This window comes from Pseudorasbora parva, chromosome 4, assembly GCF_024679245.1.
Source record: "Pseudorasbora parva isolate DD20220531a chromosome 4, ASM2467924v1, whole genome shotgun sequence".
Lineage (NCBI taxonomy): Eukaryota > Metazoa > Chordata > Actinopteri > Cypriniformes > Gobionidae > Pseudorasbora > Pseudorasbora parva.
This window is the reverse complement of record NC_090175.1, coordinates 252,756-271,721: the sequence shown is the minus strand read 5'-3', so window position 1 is coordinate 271,721 and position 18,966 is coordinate 252,756. Positions and strand designations below refer to the sequence as shown.

At 47.4% G+C, this 18,966-nt stretch overlaps 1 protein-coding gene across 1 annotated transcript in view; it reads right to left on the bottom strand.

The window, feature by feature from the left end:
* Positions 1–14,260, bottom strand: part of LOC137072591 (integrin alpha-M-like) — a 48,436-nt gene extending 34,176 nt beyond the window's left edge. Inside the window, exons 1-5 of the mRNA XM_067440433.1 lie at positions 14,066–14,260; positions 13,160–13,274; positions 10,984–11,078; positions 10,660–10,742; positions 575–689 (exon numbers count right to left, since the gene is read on the bottom strand). Of these exons, the coding sequence (XP_067296534.1) occupies positions 575–689; positions 10,660–10,742; positions 10,984–11,078; positions 13,160–13,274; positions 14,066–14,141 (484 nt within the window). The 5' untranslated portion in view covers positions 14,142–14,260. The remainder of the gene's footprint in view (positions 1–574; positions 690–10,659; positions 10,743–10,983; positions 11,079–13,159; positions 13,275–14,065) is intronic.
* Positions 14,261–18,966: the final 4,706 nt, after the last annotated feature.

Sequence of the window (18,966 nt, the reverse complement as noted above, 5' to 3'; positions counted from 1 at the left end):
ATAAAATGAACAAGCTGCTTAGACACAATCGGCATTGTAAAAGTGCGATATAAAAAACAGTAGACTTGACTGGACTTGATAAACATCTCTATATTATATGACAAATTATAAAGCATTTACCAAAACCTTCCATTACCAGAAGCTGTATTAATAGTAAGTATTGTTCAGTTTACTCTTATCAATGCAATCTTTTTTTAAAATTCTTTTTTTTTATTAATTTCCCATTTTTGAATGAAGCTATCATAGTTTTTTTTATTAAGTCCATGTACCACCTACAGGCCTATTAAGCCAAGTGTACGCTGTTAATAAAGAAGACAGGGTATGTAAAATTGCCTTTATTACATGAACCCTTTTTCTTTTTCAAATGACAATTTTTGTTATTTCTAATCGTGATTATCATTTTTGAGCAAAATAATTATGATTATCAGGTAAACCATTATTATGCAGCCCTGAATCCAAATGATGTTACTTACAAACAAACCAACATATTGATTAAACTTGAAAGATTGAAATAGTTAAACTGCATTTAGTGCTTAAAGTGTCTGTATCAGCTGGGTTCTGGTACTCGTCAGACCTTGATAAGCAGAGGTAAAGTTTGCGACGGCCTGTAAACCGCTGTTGAACTGGTAGCAGGCACCGTTCAGATACGAGTTTCCGTCACACTCATGAGGAAGATACGGACTGCAGCTCTGAGAAAGACACACAATCACATCTGAAACATCAGGAGGAACAAATCACAAAAACATCTGGTCTAGACTAAACTATTTTAAAAATCCAATTTACTTAATGCCACATTTTAATATGAACATTAACAATTAAGCAATTAAAACATTCTGTCATCATTTACTCTGTCAGGGGTTGCTGTGTGATAATGAACGAGATGAGTGATGTAGAATTAATGAATTGAGACTTTTAAGGATAAACATACACCATGCAACTAACATAATGTTAACATGAGACCATAAACTGAAGAAACCGAGGGCTTATATACATAGAGGATGATAATGAAAGAAAAGCTATTACCAGAAACTAAACAAGAAAGAGGAACTGAATATGACTGTGACATGACTCCCCCAACCCAAGGAGAGGAACTGGATGGATTTGACAGTGGGAGAGGGAGGCTGGGCAGGACCATCCTTGATGAAGGACACTTGGTGCTGGATGACAAAGATGACTTTAGAGAACTGGCACCCCTACTGAGCCTGGTTTCTCCGAAGGTGTTCTCCATTCTGGCTCTGAAGGAGTTTTGGTTCCTTGCCACCATTGCCTTTGGGTTTTGGCTTGCTCATTTGGGGACGCCTAAATATATTTAACTATATTACTGATCTGCCCACATTGACACTATATGATAGTGAAACTGAATAACATCACTGGTTTCTCCAGAGCGGCTGTACAACCGAGTCAAATTCTGTTGCATTATCTACCTGTTCACACTGTGAAGCTGCTTTGAAAAAATCGTCATTGTAAAAGCGCTATATAAATAAAGCTGACTTAACTTGACTTTGAACTGGGCTTAACTATCAGTGACTTAGAAGATTTGGTGCTGGACTTACCCAGTGATAACTGAGATGACTTGGGGTCAGCAGTGACTATAGCAAACACCTCCTCATTCTGATTCATATCACATAATAATTCCTCTGGAACCCAGCTCATAGTACTAACCTAACAGAAGTGTAGGCGGAGCTCCAATTCATGCCGACGGACTCCACTAAAACACCCTCATCGACCACCGCTGCCGAATATCCAGAAGTTAAAGCCCGAGCAAGAACAATCTTTGCTGAGGTTTGTTGGTGGCCATGATGTTGTGGCTTTAGGTAATTGTTTCTTGTGGGGTCATTTACAGGGGCAAGTCAGTGATTTTATTGCCATCCATCTTCCACCACCCGTGTAAAAATCCCCGGCCGAATTACCTACTGCTTTTGACAAACACCAAGGTCGTGTGGTAATGTAACTGCTGCCTGAATCAACATCTCTGAGTTTAAAAATATATCTCTTCAAAATTCACTGTTTATCTCTTTGCATAACGTACGGTTGCGCTTCACTGTCATTTGGATGCTTTTCTAGTCTTGTATTTCTTTAAATGCTTTTAACAAAATGTATTGATGTATTTATAAATTAAACTGCAGCCTTTGCAATGTGAAAACTTGCACTGACTAAGTAATTGGCCTATAGCGATCTATATTTAACGTTGGTGTATTGTGCAAGGTGTGTGTGTGTGTGTGTGTGTGTGTGTGTGTGTGTGTGTGTGTGTGTGTGTGTGTGTTATTTACTGAAAAGTAAATTTAACTGCAGTAAATTTAAGTGACTGCACGACCTACTTCTTCACACTGCAACCCACAGTTTGAACCCCTGGCCTAGAAAACTACAGTCACCTTCTGTATGTTTCAGTAAAGGGGTGAAAAATTGAGAAATCAAATTTCCCTTGAGCATTTGATAATAAAAGGTCATGGTAATATAAGATTATCCTGTAAGTTTCAGAGCTGAAAACTTCCCTTTTAGTCAAAGAAAAGCTTTTATAGACACCAGGCCCAGAAAACGATCGTGTGCTTCATCCTTACGACATAGTGCAACAAAACAGCCTCTACAGAACGTGTAGCCCCTCCCACTGACTCGCTAATTAAGTAGCCCCTCCCACTGACTCGCTAATTGAGTAGCCCCGCCCACTGACTCGCTAATTGAGTACCCACGCCCACCGACTCATCTAATTCAGTAGCCCCGCCCACCGACTCATCTAATTCAGTAGCCCCGCCCACCGACTCATCTAATTCAGTAGCCCCACCCACCGACTCATCTAATTCAGTAGCCCCGCCCACCGACTCATCTAATTCAGTAGCCCCGCCCACCGACTCATCTAATTCAGTAGCCCCGTCCACCGACTCATCTAATTCAGTAGCCCCGCCCACCGACTCATCTAATTCAGTAGCCCCGCCCACCGACTCATCTAATTCAGTAGCCCCGCCCACCGACTCATCTAATTCAGTAGCCCTGCCCACCGACTCATCTAATTCAGTAGCCCCGTCCACCGACTCATCTAATTCAGTAGCCCCGCCCACCGACTCATCTAATTCAGTAGCCCCACCCACCGACTCATCTAATTCAGTAGCCCCGCCCACCGACTCATCTAATTCAGTAGCCCTGCCCACCGACTCATCTAATTCAGTAGCCCCGCCCACCGACTCATCTAATTCAGTAGCCCCGCCCACCGACTCATCTAATTCAGTAGCCCTGCCCACCGACTCATCTAATTCAGTAGCCCTGTCCACCGACTCATCTAATTCAGTAGCCCCGCCCACCGACTCATCTAATTCAGTAGCCCTGCCCACTGACTAGCAAGATATTGCTGTGCACAGTTGCTGCACATTTATTTTTAATTAAGTTCCAGCTCATGTGGGGAAGAGCAATTATGTGTTTCACCCTTTGGTCTGTGTGGGTCCTAACGCCCCAGTATAATGATGGTGTTAGTGAGGCCAGCAGGGGGCGCTCACCCTGTGGTCTGTGTGGGTCCTAACGCCCCAGTGTAGTGATGGTGTTAGTGAGGCCAGCAGGGGGCGCTCACCCTGTGGTCTGTGTGGGTCCTAATGCCCCAGTATAGTGATGGTGTTAGTGAGGCCAGCAGGGGGCGCTCACCCTGTGGTCTGTGTGGGTCCTAACACCCCAGTATAGTGATGGTGTTAGTGAGGCCAGCAGGGGGCGCTCACCCTGAGGTCTGTGTGGGTCCTAACGCCCCAGTATAATGATGGTGTTAGTGAGGCCAGCAGGGGGTGCTCACCCTGTGGTCTGTGTGGGTCCTAACGCCCCAGTATAGTGATGGTGTTAGTGAGGCCAGCAGGGGGCGCTCACCCTGTGGTCTGTGTGGGTCCTAACGCCCCAGTATAGTGATGGTGTTAGTGAGGCCAGCAGGGGGTGCTCTTCCTGTGGTCTGTGTGGGTCTTAACGCCCCAGTATAATGATGGTGTTAGTGAGGCCAGCAGGGGGCGCTCACCCTGGGGTCTGTGTGGGTCCTAACGCCCCAGTATAGTGATGGTGTTAGTGAGGCCAGCAGGGGGCGCTCACCCTGGGGTCTGTGTGGGTCCTAACGCCCCAGTATAATGATGGTGTTAGTGAGGCCAGCAGGGGGTGCTCACCCTGTGGTCTGTGTGGGTCCTAACGCCCCAGTATAGTGATGGTGTTAGTGAGGCCAGCAGGGGGTGCTCTTCCTGTGGTCTGTGTGGGTCCTAACGCCCCAGTATAGTGATGGTGTTAGTGAGGCCAGCAGGAGGCGCTCACCCTGTGGCCTGTGTGGGTCCTAACGCCCCAGTATAGTGATGGTGTTAGTGAGGCCAGCAGGGGGCGCTCACCCTGTGGTCTGTGTGGGTCCTAATGCCCCAGTATAGTGATGGTGTTAGTGAGGCCAGCAGGGGGCGCTCACCCTGCGGTCTGTGTGGGTCCTAACGCCCCAGTATAGTGATGGTGTTAGTGAGGCCAGCAGGGGGCGCTCACCCTGGGGTCTGTGTGGGTCCTAACGCCCCAGTATAGTGATGGTGTTAGTGAGGCCAGCAGGGGGCGCTCACCCTGTGGTCTGTGTGGGTCCTAACGCCCCAGTGTAGTGATGGTGTTAGTGAGGCCAGCAGGGGGCGCTCACCCTGTGGTCTGTGTGGGTCCTAATGCCCCAGTATAGTGATGGTGTTAGTGAGGCCAGCAGGGGGCGCTCACCCTGTGGTCTGTGTGGGTCCTAACGCCCCAGTATAGTGATGGTGTTAGTGAGGCCAGCAGGGGGTGCTCTTCCTGTGGTCTGTGTGGGTCTTAACGCCCCAGTATAATGATGGTGTTAGTGAGGCCAGCAGGGGGCGCTCACCCTGGGGTCTGTGTGGGTCCTAACGCCCCAGTATAGTGATGGTGTTAGTGAGGCCAGCAGGGGGCGCTCACCCTGGGGTCTGTGTGGGTCCTAACGCCCCAGTATAGTGATGGTGTTAGTGAGGCCAGCAGGGGGCGCTCACCCTGGGGTCTGTGTGGGTCCTAACGCCCCAGTATAATGATGGTGTTAGTGAGGCCAGCAGGGGGTGCTCACCCTGTGGTCTGTGTGGGTCCTAACGCCCCAGTATAGTGATGGTGTTAGTGAGGCCAGCAGGGGGCGCTCACCCTGTGGTCTGTGTGGGTCCTAACGCCCCAGTATAGTGATGGTGTTAGTGAGGCCAGCAGGGGGTGCTCTTCCTGTGGTCTGTGTGGGTCTTAACGCCCCAGTATAATGATGGTGTTAGTGAGGCCAGCAGGGGGCGCTCACCCTGGGGTCTGTGTGGGTCCTAACGCCCCAGTATAGTGATGGTGTTAGTGAGGCCAGCAGGGGGCGCTCACCCTGGGGTCTGTGTGGGTCCTAACGCCCCAGTATAATGATGGTGTTAGTGAGGCCAGCAGGGGGTGCTCACCCTGTGGTCTGTGTGGGTCCTAACGCCCCAGTATAGTGATGGTGTTAGTGAGGCCAGCAGGGGGTGCTCTTCCTGTGGTCTGTGTGGGTCCTAACGCCCCAGTATAGTGATGGTGTTAGTGAGGCCAGCAGGAGGCGCTCACCCTGTGGCCTGTGTGGGTCCTAACGCCCCAGTATAGTGATGGTGTTAGTGAGGCCAGCAGGGGGCGCTCACCATGTGGTCTGTGTGGGTCCTAATGCCCCAGTATAGTGATGGTGTTAGTGAGGCCAGCAGGGGGCGCTCACCCTGCGGTCTGTGTGGGTCCTAACGCCCCAGTATAGTGATGGTGTTAGTGAGGCCAGCAGGGGGCGCTCACCCTGGGGTCTGTGTGGGTCCTAACGCCCCAGTATAGTGATGGTGTTAGTGAGGCCAGCAGGGGGCGCTCACCCTGTGGTCTGTGTGGGTCCTAACGCCCCAGTATAATGATGGTGTTAGTGAGGCCAGCAGGGGGCGCTCACCCTGTGGTCTGTGTGGGTCCTAACACCCCAGTATAATGATGGTGTTAGTGAGGCCAGCATGGGGTGCTCACCCTGTGGTCTGTGTGGGTCCTAATGCCCCAGTATAGTGATGGTGTTAGTGAGGCCAGCAGGGGGCGCTCACCCTGTGGTCTGTGTGGGTCCTAACGCCCCAGTATAGTGATGGTGTTAGTGAGGCCAGCAGGGGGCGCTCACCCTGGGGTCTGTGTGGGTCCTAACGCCCCAGTATAGTGATGGTGTTAGTGAGGCCAGCAAGGGGCGCTCACCCTGTGGTCTGTGTGGGTCCTAACGCCCCAGTATAGTGATGGTGTTAGTGAGGCTAGCAGGGGGCGCTCACCCTGTGGTCTGTGTGGGTCCTAACGCCCCAGTATAGTGATGGTGTTAGTGAGGCTAGCAGGGGGCGCTCACCCTGTGGTCTGTGTGGGTCCTAACGCCCCAGTATAGTGATGGTGTTAGTGAGGCCAGCAGGGGGCGCTCACCCTGTGGCCTGTGTGGGTCCTAACGCCCCAGTATAGTGATGGTGTTAGTGAGGCCAGCAGGGGGCGCTCACCCTGTGGTCTGTGTGGGTCCTAACGCCCCAGTATAGTGATGGTGTTAATGAGGCCAGCAGGGGGCGCTCACCCTGTAGTCTGTGTGGGTCCTAATGCCCCAGTATAGTGATGGTGTTAATGAGGCCAGCAGGGGGCGCTCACCCTGTAGTCTGTGTGGGTCCTAACGCCCCAGTATAGTGATGGTGTTAATGAGGCCAGCAGGGGGCGCTCACCCTGGGGTCTGTGTGGGTCCTAACGCCCCAGTATAGTGATGGTGTTAGTGAGGTCAGCAGGGGGCGCTCACCCTGTGGTCTGTGTGGGTCCTAATGCCCCAGTATAGTGATGGTGTTAATGAGGCCAGCAGGGGGCGCTCACCCTGTGGTCTGTGTGGGTCCTAATGCCCCAGTATAGTGATGTTGTTAATGAGGCCAGCAGGGGGCGCTCACCCTGTGGTCTGTGTGGGTCCTAATGCCCCAGTATAGTGATGGTGTTAATGAGTCCAGCTGGGGGCGCTCACCCTTTAATCTCCCATGGCACTTCTCGTAAAAGAGTAGGGGTGTAGCCCCGGTGCCCTGGCCAAATTCCCTCATTTGGCCCTTACCCATCATCGCCTCCTAATAATCCCTTCCACTGAATAGGCAATATCAACCTCTCTGTGTGTGGTGTGTGTGTGGTGTGTGTGGTGAGCGCACTGGTGCTGTTGTACTGTGGCTGCCGTTGCATCATCAAAGTGGAGCTGCTCACTGCTGGTGGTTGAGGAGAGACCACTGACATGAGTGTGAAGCGCTTTGGGTGAACAGTACATATGAAAGCGCTGTATAAATGCCTCATTCATTCATGTAATGCAGAAATAATATTCCAATCAAGCGCGGGTGGATGAGAAATAAATCCTTGTGTTTGCTTGATAAAGACATTTACGAGCTCTGTGGTCGAGAGAATCTTTGCAGTTGCCGCTTTTAAAATAATCTCTCCCTCATTTTTATTTACCTTTATTTTACCAGAAGACTGAGATTAAAATCTCTTTTACAGGAGAGACCTGGCCAAGGTAGCAGCCATACAGTCTGACGACATTTTACAATACAAAAATAAAAAGAAATAGTAATTCATAGGATCCCTAGCCTGACAAGCCGGAGTTTGGTCTGGAAACTCTCCACTGACGGCTCAATCTGAGGGGCGGATAAACGGCTGTCTGTCAAACTCCCTCTGCACGCGATAGGATAGCGCTACAACCAACCAGAGCAACGAAGGTGAAGCAGAGCTGACAGATTAAACATTCGCCGTATCCGCTCGGCTAAACTCGAACACATCTTCCCTTCTTCAGAATGACTTCAGTGCCGTTCTTTGTTCTTTTCTCAGAGAAAAGCTGAACTCAAGTCTTCCAGAGTCGCGGTCAAAGCTGATTCGACAGACCGCCGTTCGCCAGTTTCTGTGTTTACTAGAAGCACGCAAACGCAACTCGGCCGTCGTCATTATGGCCCCGCCCGCCGACTCTATACACGACGTGATTGGCCCGTCCAGATTGTGAGGAACACAGCTCAGATGGTTATTGAGAGTTGCTAGACGACACTTTCGGGCAGATTAAATTGGCTGCCGCTAGGGTGCGTCTAGATTTCTAGGCTATAGGATCCTCTCAACAAAAACAATCCCAAGGCTTCATTATCACTTTCTTTAAGATGCCTTTACATTCACAGATAGACACCAATGTCTCTAGTTTTAGAAGAGTACAAAGATATGCTGGAAGTTTACCTAGCATTGCCTTATAAATAAAAATGTAACAGTGATCCCAATACTATGAATATATTCCTAGACAAATGTAATTTATGAAGAATCTCATATGAAGACTCGGAAAACCTTCATACAGATATTCACTCCACAGAAATACAAAAGGCCTCCCTAGAAACCCTGATGGCAAACCATCAGTACTTTATAAATGTAGCCTCATATCCTCCAGTCTCTCTATTAAACATATATATGCAAAAATCCTGTCCAATAGATTAACTCCTCTAATGAAAACAATAGTTCATAATGATCAAACCGGCTTCATATCAGATCCTCAACCTCTAATTTATGACGATTGTTCGATATTCTAAATACTGACAGGAAAACTCAATGATCTAGCCCCTCGACCCTCGACGCTGAGCAGGCGTTTGATCAGATGGAATGGGGATATCGGTTTAAAGCACTTAAACAACTCAATCTAGGTGAGAGGTTCATTCAATGGATAAGACTTTTATATGCAAATCCTAAAGCACAAATTGGAACTTTTCTTCCCATTTCATCTGTTCAGAGGAACACGGCAAGGATGTCCCCTGTCAGCACTAATTTTTGCTCTTGCTATTGAACCACTTGCACAACGTGTCCGTTTAGACCAAATGTATGGCTATCAGACTAAGACCACAACAAATGCAATGTCACTATACGCAGATGATATTTGGACTGCAAAAATGGACTGCTTTTATCCAAAGCGCTTTACATTTTGCCTCACATTCACCCATTCACACACCGACGGCGATGTCAGCCATGTAAGGCTCATCCAGCTCATCGGGAGCAGCTGGGGTGAGGTGTCTTGCTCAAGGACACCTCGACACTTGGTCAGGTGGAACCGGGGATTGAACCACCAACCTTCTGATTTGTAGACAACCTACATGAACCACTGAACCACTGCCGCCTCAGTGGTTCATATTTTGCTATGTGACCAAACCTCTCCTTTCTATACGATCCATTCTTGAAAAAATGAGAATGTTTGGGAAATGTTCAGGTTATCAGATAAACAGGACCAAGAGTTTACTATTGCCAGTCCATGACATCCTCCAAACAACACTGGTAAGATTTCCTCTTAATGTTACCACTGATCAATTCAAACACCTAGGCACAGAGGTTACAAAGCAACTTTCCTCTCTCATACCATCCAACTCTCCACCTTTACTGGAACAGCTTGAAAACAAAATTCAGTTTTGGGAAAACCTTGCCAATATCACTACTTGGGAGGATAAACGCCATCAAAATGATCTTTCTACCGCAAATATTATATTTGTTCAAAATATTCCTGTTTTCTTGACAAAATCCTTTTTCATGAAAATTGATGCATTCAACCCTTTCTGTGCGATTATAAAACTCCAAGAATAAACAAAAAACACTTAACCAAATCTAAAACGATTTTCATCCCTTCCCAGTTGTATGATGTATTATTGGGCATGCGCTTTTAAAAGTATAAACTCCTTCAACATTCCTCCTAACACACCTCCCACTTGGTTAGCTATTGGAATGGAAGACTATACCTGCTGCCTTAGTACTTTCACCAACCCCACTTGACAAATCAAAGGACGTTCAAAACCCAATTATACATCATTTATTTCATATATGGAAGCAAATCAAATCGCATTTTACCCACAAAACACTACCCCTTGCTTTGGCAATTGCAACAAATCCATCCTTCGCCTCTTCTAATTTAGACATGACATTTTCTGACTGGAGGAAATTGGGATTATGCTGTATCCGTGACCTGTGTACTGAGGGTAAATGTGCTTCCTTTGCACAGCTACACACAAAGTTTAAATTACATAGCAATAATTACTTTAGATACCTACAGGTTAGAGACTACATCCCAAACTTCATGCCAGATTTTGAGACAACCACAACCTATGCTGGAGGAGTGTTTCACTATACCCCATATAAAGATACATTTATTTCCAATATATATTAGCCTGGATGCCAGCCGAACTTAGCCTTAACTGACAGCGGAGCTGAAGCTCATTAAATATGCAAATCTTATCCAATCCTAGCCATGGGCGTTTACTTCAGAGTCTCCAGGGACACGCCCATCAGAACCCAGCGTTCAGGAGAGAGCCTCAAAACCAGTGCAGAAAATAGCCCATTACTGATCAGTTATGATGTTTCTGAATGTAAAAACTACACGGCCGTCATTAGCTGACCTCAGACAACAGTATACAAAAGAAAACAATCCAGTTCATGACACCTTTAAATGAAGAGAGTCATGTGAATCTGGAAGGACGTGAGTGTGAGTAAGTGATGACAGAATGAATATCAGGAACATTTTAAGAAGTTTTAGAGAGTTGCCAATATTCCTCCCACATCAGAATGACAATCAATAAAAGTGTTCAGCATTCGTGCAGTGTTTCCCGCTCTTCAGTGGACACAGAACAGCCTGTGATCGAACGCTGAAGGGGCTGATGAAGGAAGCTCTGAACTTACGGTCAAGCGTCCACCATCAGCAGAAGACACAGCAGAAGACAAGCCGAAGAACCGCTCTCTGAGCCTCAGAACGCTCTCTGAGCCTGCCAATCATGAGAGAGAGAGAGAGAGAGAGAGAGAGAGAGAGAGAGAGAGAGAGAGACCACAGTATGACAAACACAAACACAACACCGTCAGATGATGACCAATGATAGCCAGCAGAGAGAGAGAGAGAGAGAGTGTGTGTGTGTGTGTGTGTGTGTGTGTGTGTGTGTGTGTGTGTGTGTGTGTGTGTGTGTGTGTGTGTGTGTGTGTGTGTGTGTGTGTGTGTGTATGAGGCGATACCTGGCCAGCTCAGCGGTCTGCAGGACTGAAGATCTACTGCACAGCTGTACATTTCACCGCTTGAGTTTCCTTTTAATGGGGCTCCAACAATGATCCTGCCCAAAACACACACACAATCAATCAGAAGACACCTATCAACCTGTGTGTGTGTGTGTGTGTGTGTGTGTGTGTGTGTGTGTGTGTGTGTGTGTGTGTGTGTGTGTGTGTGTGTGTGTGGCCTGGTAAACCCTACGTTATGGGGACAAAATGTCTCCACAAAGATGGTGTTGTGGAGACTGTGTAATCACTGATGAAGAATATGGATTATTTAGTGTGTGTGTGTGTGAGCTGATATGTGTCTCTGCCGAGCAGGACGCTCCTGTGCTGTGTTTAACCTGTGGAAAACTACTGAGAGGGATTGTTCTGACAATGGAGTATACGAGACTGTGACTTCTGTGATGTCTTCAGTTAACACTTGAAGCAGGCACTCATTCATAAGTGGGATTCCAGAAGCCGACGGTGACGGATCATCCTGGACGTTAGAGTCACAGCCGAGGGAGAAGGGCCGACCGCTCAGGGGTTTGGGTTGAATGTAATTGTAAAGGATAACCCATAGGGGAAGTCTAACTCTGTGGCGAATACAGCGTGTTTGATTTGTTTATGTTGAGAAACTGGACCACGTTGTAGGGCTGAGTACTCCTCAATAGGGCGCTTGAGTAAGCATCCGTCTGTCCTGGGTGAAGGATCAGATCTGTGCGGAGACGTCCCACTAGCAATCTAGCAGAATATACACCGGCATTTTGACAAATGAGAAATTATATGGCCAAAAACGCATGCAAGGTATAGGAAAGTTAAATAATTTGATTATGATTCCCAGAAGAGGGAAGGCTGTGTGTCTCCAGACTGAGAGTCTGTTGAAGAGGGGAGATAAACCGAAGAGCTGTGACGTGTGTGAGAAACGTGAAATGTGCTGTGTGAAGCAGATAACAGGGAAAGGGAAAGCGCTGTCTCGTCACACAGAAGCCCCGGCTGTTTAAAGATCGCTGGGGAGAATGAACTTTGGCATGATCAGTAACGTGATCAGTCCGGATAAAGATTGAGACTAGAGAGAGCAAAAGCTGTACGCAGCTCTGCTCTGAAGCCCACAATTAAAGAAATAAGCAGAACTTATTAAGGAAACGGGCAGCAATGTTTTCATTCTGTTCAAGAAAAGGAAAAAACAGCAACTTAACTGGTTACAAATAAATTGAGAACAAGAGAAATTCAAATTTCTAGATGTTAGAGTTTATTCGTGGGTTGTAAAATGGCTGTGGTGTAATTAAACCCCGGAGGGAAAATCCCAGTAACTGAGGGATTGTTTAATTGGAAAACCAAAAGTGATGTTTGTTCAGAAAATGCAGATGCAAGAGACAATTAATGGCAGGGCATTGTATGTTTTATTGGACCAGAGCTCTCTTCTCTGACTGTCCGAGCAGTCGCCGCTTTAGGCACCGCCTCAAAGGCCGGAAACCAGACCGAAATAAGCCGAAGCACAGAGAGGGTTTCAGTGTGGTCAGCGGGGCCATGGTGCACACACACACCCTTAAGGTGATGAGAATATGACAGATGAAGCCACCAGACTAAATCCTGTAATGAAACCCAGTAAAGAGGAAGAAACAGAGATGAGCTCTGTCTAAGAAAATAATGAGGCTAATAAATGTAATTATTTTTGGAAGGAATGAGAATAAATATGTTCTTGCTCTTCTCACTTTTGCAAAACCCTGAACATGCTTGTCGGACTGAGTAATGGGTGTGCTGAAATAGCTATAGGTAGGTTAATATGTTGGAAACCAGAGAAGCTGAAGTTCTGGTTTCAGAAGCTTGTACTGAGCTAATAAAACAATTGGTTATCTGAATCTGGCACCACCATTTCATTTCTAACTGGTGCTGTGGCCTAACCTGAGGAACAGAGGCTCAATCTCAACGGATATTGATTAAATTATGATTGAAATGTGTTGCCATTACAATGGCAATGTAAGAAATCCTTGTCCTTGTGGGGACATTTTTTTGGCAGGTTTTGGTGCAGGGGCAAGGTAGGGGGACAGAAAATACAGATTGTACAGTATAAAATCCATTACGTCTATGGAGAGTCCCCACAACGATAGTGAACCAGACATGTGTGTGTGTGTGTGTGTGTGTGTGTGTGAGATTCACTCACTGTTTCCTGTTTTCAAACTCAGACTGAAAAACGCTATAACCGAAGAAATCTTCTGCAGTGCCGTTAAATCTCAGTGGATGTTCAGTGTCGATATTGAAGGCCTCTGAAACAAACACTGGAGAAGCGAGACAGAGAGAGAGACGTCAGGAGACTTTTGTGATACTTTTTCTTAAAATTTCACTGAGTTTCTCTTCCTGTTTGACTGTTTCACAAGACGCTGAAACAACCAAAACTAGAACCGCCAAACTGAACGGCCAGCTTCACCATTACTAACCAGCCCCATAAAAACTCATTCTAGCTCTGGACGTTCAGTCAATATGTGTGTCTATCTAACGGACAGACGCGTGCACAGACAGACAGGCAGACAGGCAGACAGACGCATTCACCTGCAGAATGACATTAAATCAAATTAACAATCACTACCACCAATGTGCAGCAACATCAGGAGAAAACAGCACACACAGTGCAGTGTGTGTGTGTGTGTGTGTGTGTGTGTGTGTGTGTGTGTGTGTGTGTGTGTGTGTGTGTGTGTACACATGTGAGTTCCTGTCAACATATGTATAGCCACACCACAAAACCACCACACCCTGTTCCCAACACACACACACACACATACACTCCATCACCTAAATTTAATGAAAAAGTTCAGAAACACACACCTCTCACACACACACACACACACACACACACACACACACACACACACACACACACACACACACATGCATGCAAACACTGATCCAAATGGACACATCAGCCTTGTGCAGTCTAATGATTACAAACTAATGCAAATGCAAAACCAAAAAATAATATAAAATATATATATATATTTTACCTTTTTATAAATTAACCCAAACTGACACTGAGCTTCATCAGAATAATGAGACTCTTGAGGGAATCTCTTACCCCACATGAGCAGAATCCCTCCGAGCGTCTCCATCCTGCATCTGCGCGCCTGTCTGACTAACATCTTCCTGTTCATTTCTTCATGAAAAACTCATTTCCTCATTAAAACGGGTTTCTCACCCTCCCAGGGCGTGTGTGTTTCTCACAGATCGAGCAGCAGCAGTGTGAACATGAAGGCATGATGTTTGCAGTCATATCACTGAGAAACGCATCTGACATCGGGCTAGAGAGAACCGCACATCACAGGAAGGGTGTTTTTATCACTATCCCTCTTAACCTGCCCCTATTTTTGAGAATTTTCTGAAAACGTCATACCCAAATAAGCTGCAGCAGTCAAACCCTATGGTCTATATTCATAAATCTGGTCTATTTTTACACTAGACACCTGAACTATTGTTACCCAAGAGTCATAATAACTCAAATTAGTATAGCAGCAGAGTTAAACCAGGGGAAATATGCATGTAAGTGACTGGTGTAAGTTTTCTGAGATTTTAATGTTAAGGTCCTGAAAATAACCTAAATATAAAGCTGAATTTCTGATCATGTTTAGATTCAAATTTGAGGAGGGATCTCTCAAAAATGTAGCTTCTGTAAGCTTACAGAAAAAGACTAGGCGTCCTTTCAAAAAGGCCAATTATATTAGGACATTTGTAATTCTAAAGAGTAGTTTTTATTCAAATAAATCTGCAATAAACTGCTAATTATAATGCATTTACAGTCCCTGGAAAACTAAAGCAACTATTTACAGAATTGTGTAAAAGTGTAAAAAATTCATAGTTAGTTGCTAAAAACAGTCTGTCACAGAGTCTGTGTGAGTGCGATTAAGTATAAAACTGGCAGGCCGTGCTGGATACGACTGGATGCTGTGGAGACAGCCAGATCTAATGCTGCTGCAGTATTGTCCTGTTTGACACTGAAGCTGCTCTGACACAATCGGCGTTGGAGAAGCACTGTATAAATAAAGAGGAGGAGAGAGACCTTAGAGAGTTTAATATGACCGGAACAGTCCACAGTACAGGGGAGATTGCCAGAATAAGGATTATAATCGCTATTTCATTGAAAATTGACATGATTGATTACTCTAATGCAAAACTCTCGTACAAACAACGGAGGATTTTTTGTTTTTTTCCTTATTTTTTCGTTGTTTTGGATTAAATTTGGGATGCATTTTGAAGACTGGACTCTTACACGGACATGTAAGTTGTTTCATGGATTCGTCTGATCTGATCTGCAACATAGGAGATGAAAGATATACTGCCTTTATTATGCTAATGCTTAAATAGCTAAAGCTTCAGCATTTCATTTAACTCTTTCCTCTCTGCTGTATTTATTGCAAAAATGAGTTCAGAACATGAATCTTGAGTGTTTTAGCTTTCAAGTGATACATAGTTTGTAATAGTTAATAAAATAGTTTGTATAAAACAAAAGTAATTATAAGTAGAGACGCCCATTTGCGCCAACCTCTTGCCCACGATCCGATACGGATTATCAGGATTAATATACACACATGCACACAGAGAAGCAAATATGACTGCAATAGAAAAATGGACGAAAAGCAGATTAAAAAAATTCAATGGAAGCCTAGCTAACAAAAAATATATATTTTAAGAACATTTTGCTCACATTATGAAAAAGTAATTTCTGTATGTTCCCTGAAAAATTTTCACACAGGTCTGGGGTAGTGAGTTTAGGGTTAGGGGCAGAACTCAAGCCTCTGGTGGACACACAGGTCTGGGGTAGTGAGTTTAGGGGTAGGGGCAGAACTCAAGCCTCTGGAGGACACACAGGTCTGGGGTCGTGAGTTTAGGGTTAGGGGCAGAACTCAAGCTTCTGGAGGACACACAGGTCTGGGGTCGTGAGTTTAGGGGCAGAACTCAAGCCTCTGGAGGACACACAGGTCTGGGGTCGTGAGTTTAGGGTTAGGGGCAGAACTCAAGCTTCTGGAGGACACACAGGTCTGGGGTCGTGAGTTTAGGGGCAGAACTCAAGCTTCTGGAGGACACACAGGTCTGGGGTCGTGAGTTTAGGGGCAGAACTCAAGCCTCTGGAGGATACACAGGTCTGGGGTAGTGAGTTTAGGGTTGGGGCAGAACTCAAGCTTCTGGAGGACACACAGGTCTGGGGTAGTGAGTTTAGGGTTAGGGGCAGAACTCAAGCCTCTGGAGGACACACAGGTCTGGGGTCGTGAGTTTAGGGTTAGGGGCAGAACTCAAGCTTCTGGAGGACACACAGGTCTGGGGTCGTGAGTTTAGGGGCAGAACTCAAGCCTCTGGAGGACACACAGGTCTGGGGTCGTGAGTTTAGGGTTAGGGGCAGAACTCAAGCCTCTGGAGGATACACAGGTCTGGGGTAGTGAGTTTAGGGTTGGGGCAGAACTCAAGCTTCTGGAGGACACACAGGTCTGGGGTAGTGAGTTTAGGGTTAGGGGCAGAACTCAAGCCTCTGGAGGACACACAGGTCTGGGGTCGTGAGTTTAGGGTTAGGGGCAGAACTCAAGCCTCTGGAGGACACACAGGTCTGGGGGAGTGAGTTTAGGGTTAGGGGCAGAACTCAAGCTTCTTGAGGACACACAGGTCTGGGGCAGTGAGTTTAGGGTTAGGGGCAGAACTCAAGCTTCTGGAGGACACACAGGTCTGGGGTAGTGGGTTTAGGGTTATGGTAGAACTCAAGCCTCTGGAGGACACACAGGTCTGGGGCAGTGAGTTTAGGGTTAGGGGCAGAACTCAAGCTTCTGGAGGACACACAGGTCTGGGGTAGTGAGTTTAGGGTTAGGGGCAGAACTCAAGCCTCTGGAGGACACACAGGTCTGGGGTCGTGAGTTTAGGGTTAGGGGCAGAACTCAAGCTTCTGGAGGACACACAGGTCTGGGGTCGTGAGTTTAGGGGCAGAACTCAAGCCTCTGGAGGACACACAGGTCTGGGGTCGTGAGTTTAGGGTTAGGGGCAGAACTCAAGCTTCTGGAGGACACACAGGTCTGGGGTCGTGAGTTTAGGGGCAGAACTCAAGCCTCTGGAGGACACACAGGTCTGGGGTCGTGAGTTTAGGGTTAGGGGCAGAACTCAAGCCTCTGGAGGATACACAGGTCTGGGGTAGTGAGTTTAGGGTTGGGGCAGAACTCAAGCTTCTGGAGGACACACAGGTCTGGGGTAGTGAGTTTAGGGTTAGGGGCAGAACTCAAGCCTCTGGAGGACACACAGGTCTGGGGTCGTGAGTTTAGGGTTAGGGGCAGAACTCAAGCTTCTGGAGGACACACAGGTCTGGGGTCGTGAGTTTAGGGGCAGAACTCAAGCCTCTGGAGGACACACAGGTCTGGGGTCGTGAGTTTAGGGTTAGGGGCAGAACTCAAGCCTCTGGAGGATACACAGGTCTGGGGTAGTGAGTTTAGGGTTGGGGCAGAACTCAAGCTTCTGGAGGACACACAGGTCTGGGGTAGTGAGTTTAGGGTTAGGGGCAGAACTCAAGCCTCTGGAGGACACACAGGTCTGGGGTCGTGAGTTTAGGGTTAGGGGCAGAACTCAAGCCTCTGGAGGACACACAGGTCTGGGGGAGTGAGTTTAGGGTTAGGGGCAGAACTCAAGCTTCTTGAGGACACACAGGTCTGGGGCAGTGAGTTTAGGGTTAGGGGCAGAACTCAAGCTTCTGGAGGACACACAGGTCTGGGGTAGTGGGTTTAGGGTTATGGTAGAACTCAAGCCTCTGGAGGACACACAGGTCTGGGGTCGTGAGTTTAGGGTTAGGGGCAGAACTCAAGCCTCTGGAGGACACACAGGTCTGGGGGAGTGAGTTTAGGGTTGGGGCAGAACTCAAGCCTCTGGAGGACACACAGGTCTGGGGGAGTGAGTTTAGGGTTAGAGGCAGAACTCAAGCCTCTGGAGGACACACAGGTCTGGGGTAGTGAGTTTGGGGTTGGGGCAGAACTAAAGCCTCTGGAGCACACACAGGTCTGGGGTAGTGAGTTTAGGGTTAGGGGCAGTACTCAAGCCTCTGGAGGACACACAGGTCTGGGGTAGTGAGTTTAGGGTTGGGGCAGAACTCAAGTCTCTGGAGGACACACAGGTCTGGGGTAGTAAGTTTAGGGTTGGGGAAGAACTCAAGCTTCTGGAGGACACACAGGTCTGGGGGAGTGAGTTTAGGGTTGGGGAAGAACTCAAGCCTCTGGAGGACACACAGGTCTGGGGGAGTGAGTTTAGGGTTAGGAGCAGAACTCAAGCTTCTGGAGGACACACAGGTCTGGGGGAGTGAGTTTAAGGTTAGGGGCAGATCTCAAGTCTCTGGAGGACACACAGGTCTGGGGTAGTGAGTTTAGGGTTAGGGGCAGAACTCAAGCCTCTGGAGCACACAAAGGTCTGGGGTAGTGAGTTTAGGGTTAGGGGCAGAACTCAAGCATCTGGAGGACACACAGGTCTGGGTAGTGAGTTTAGGGTTAGGGGCAGGACTCAAGCCTCTGGAGGACAAACAGGTCAGGGGTAGTGAGTTTAGGGTTAGGGGCAGAACTCAAGCCTCTGGACGACACACAGGTCTGGGGTAGTGAGTTTATGGTTAGGGGCAGAACTCAAGCTTCTGGAGGACACACAGGTCTGGGGTAGTGAGTTTAGGGTTAGGGGCAGAACTCAAGCCTCTGGAGCACACACAGGTCTGGGGTAGTGAGTTTAGGGTTGGGGCAGAACTCAAGCCTCTGGAGGACACACAGGTCTGGGGTAGTAAGTTTAGGGTTGGGGCAGAACTCAAGCCTCTGGAGGACACACAGGTCTGGGGGAGTGAGTTTAGGGTTAGAGGCAGAACTCAAGCCTCTGGAGGACACACAGATCTGGGGTAGTGAGTTTGGGGTTGGGGCAGAACTAAAGCCTCTGGAGCACACACAGGTCTGGGGTAGTGAGTTTAGGGTTGGGGCAGTACTCAAG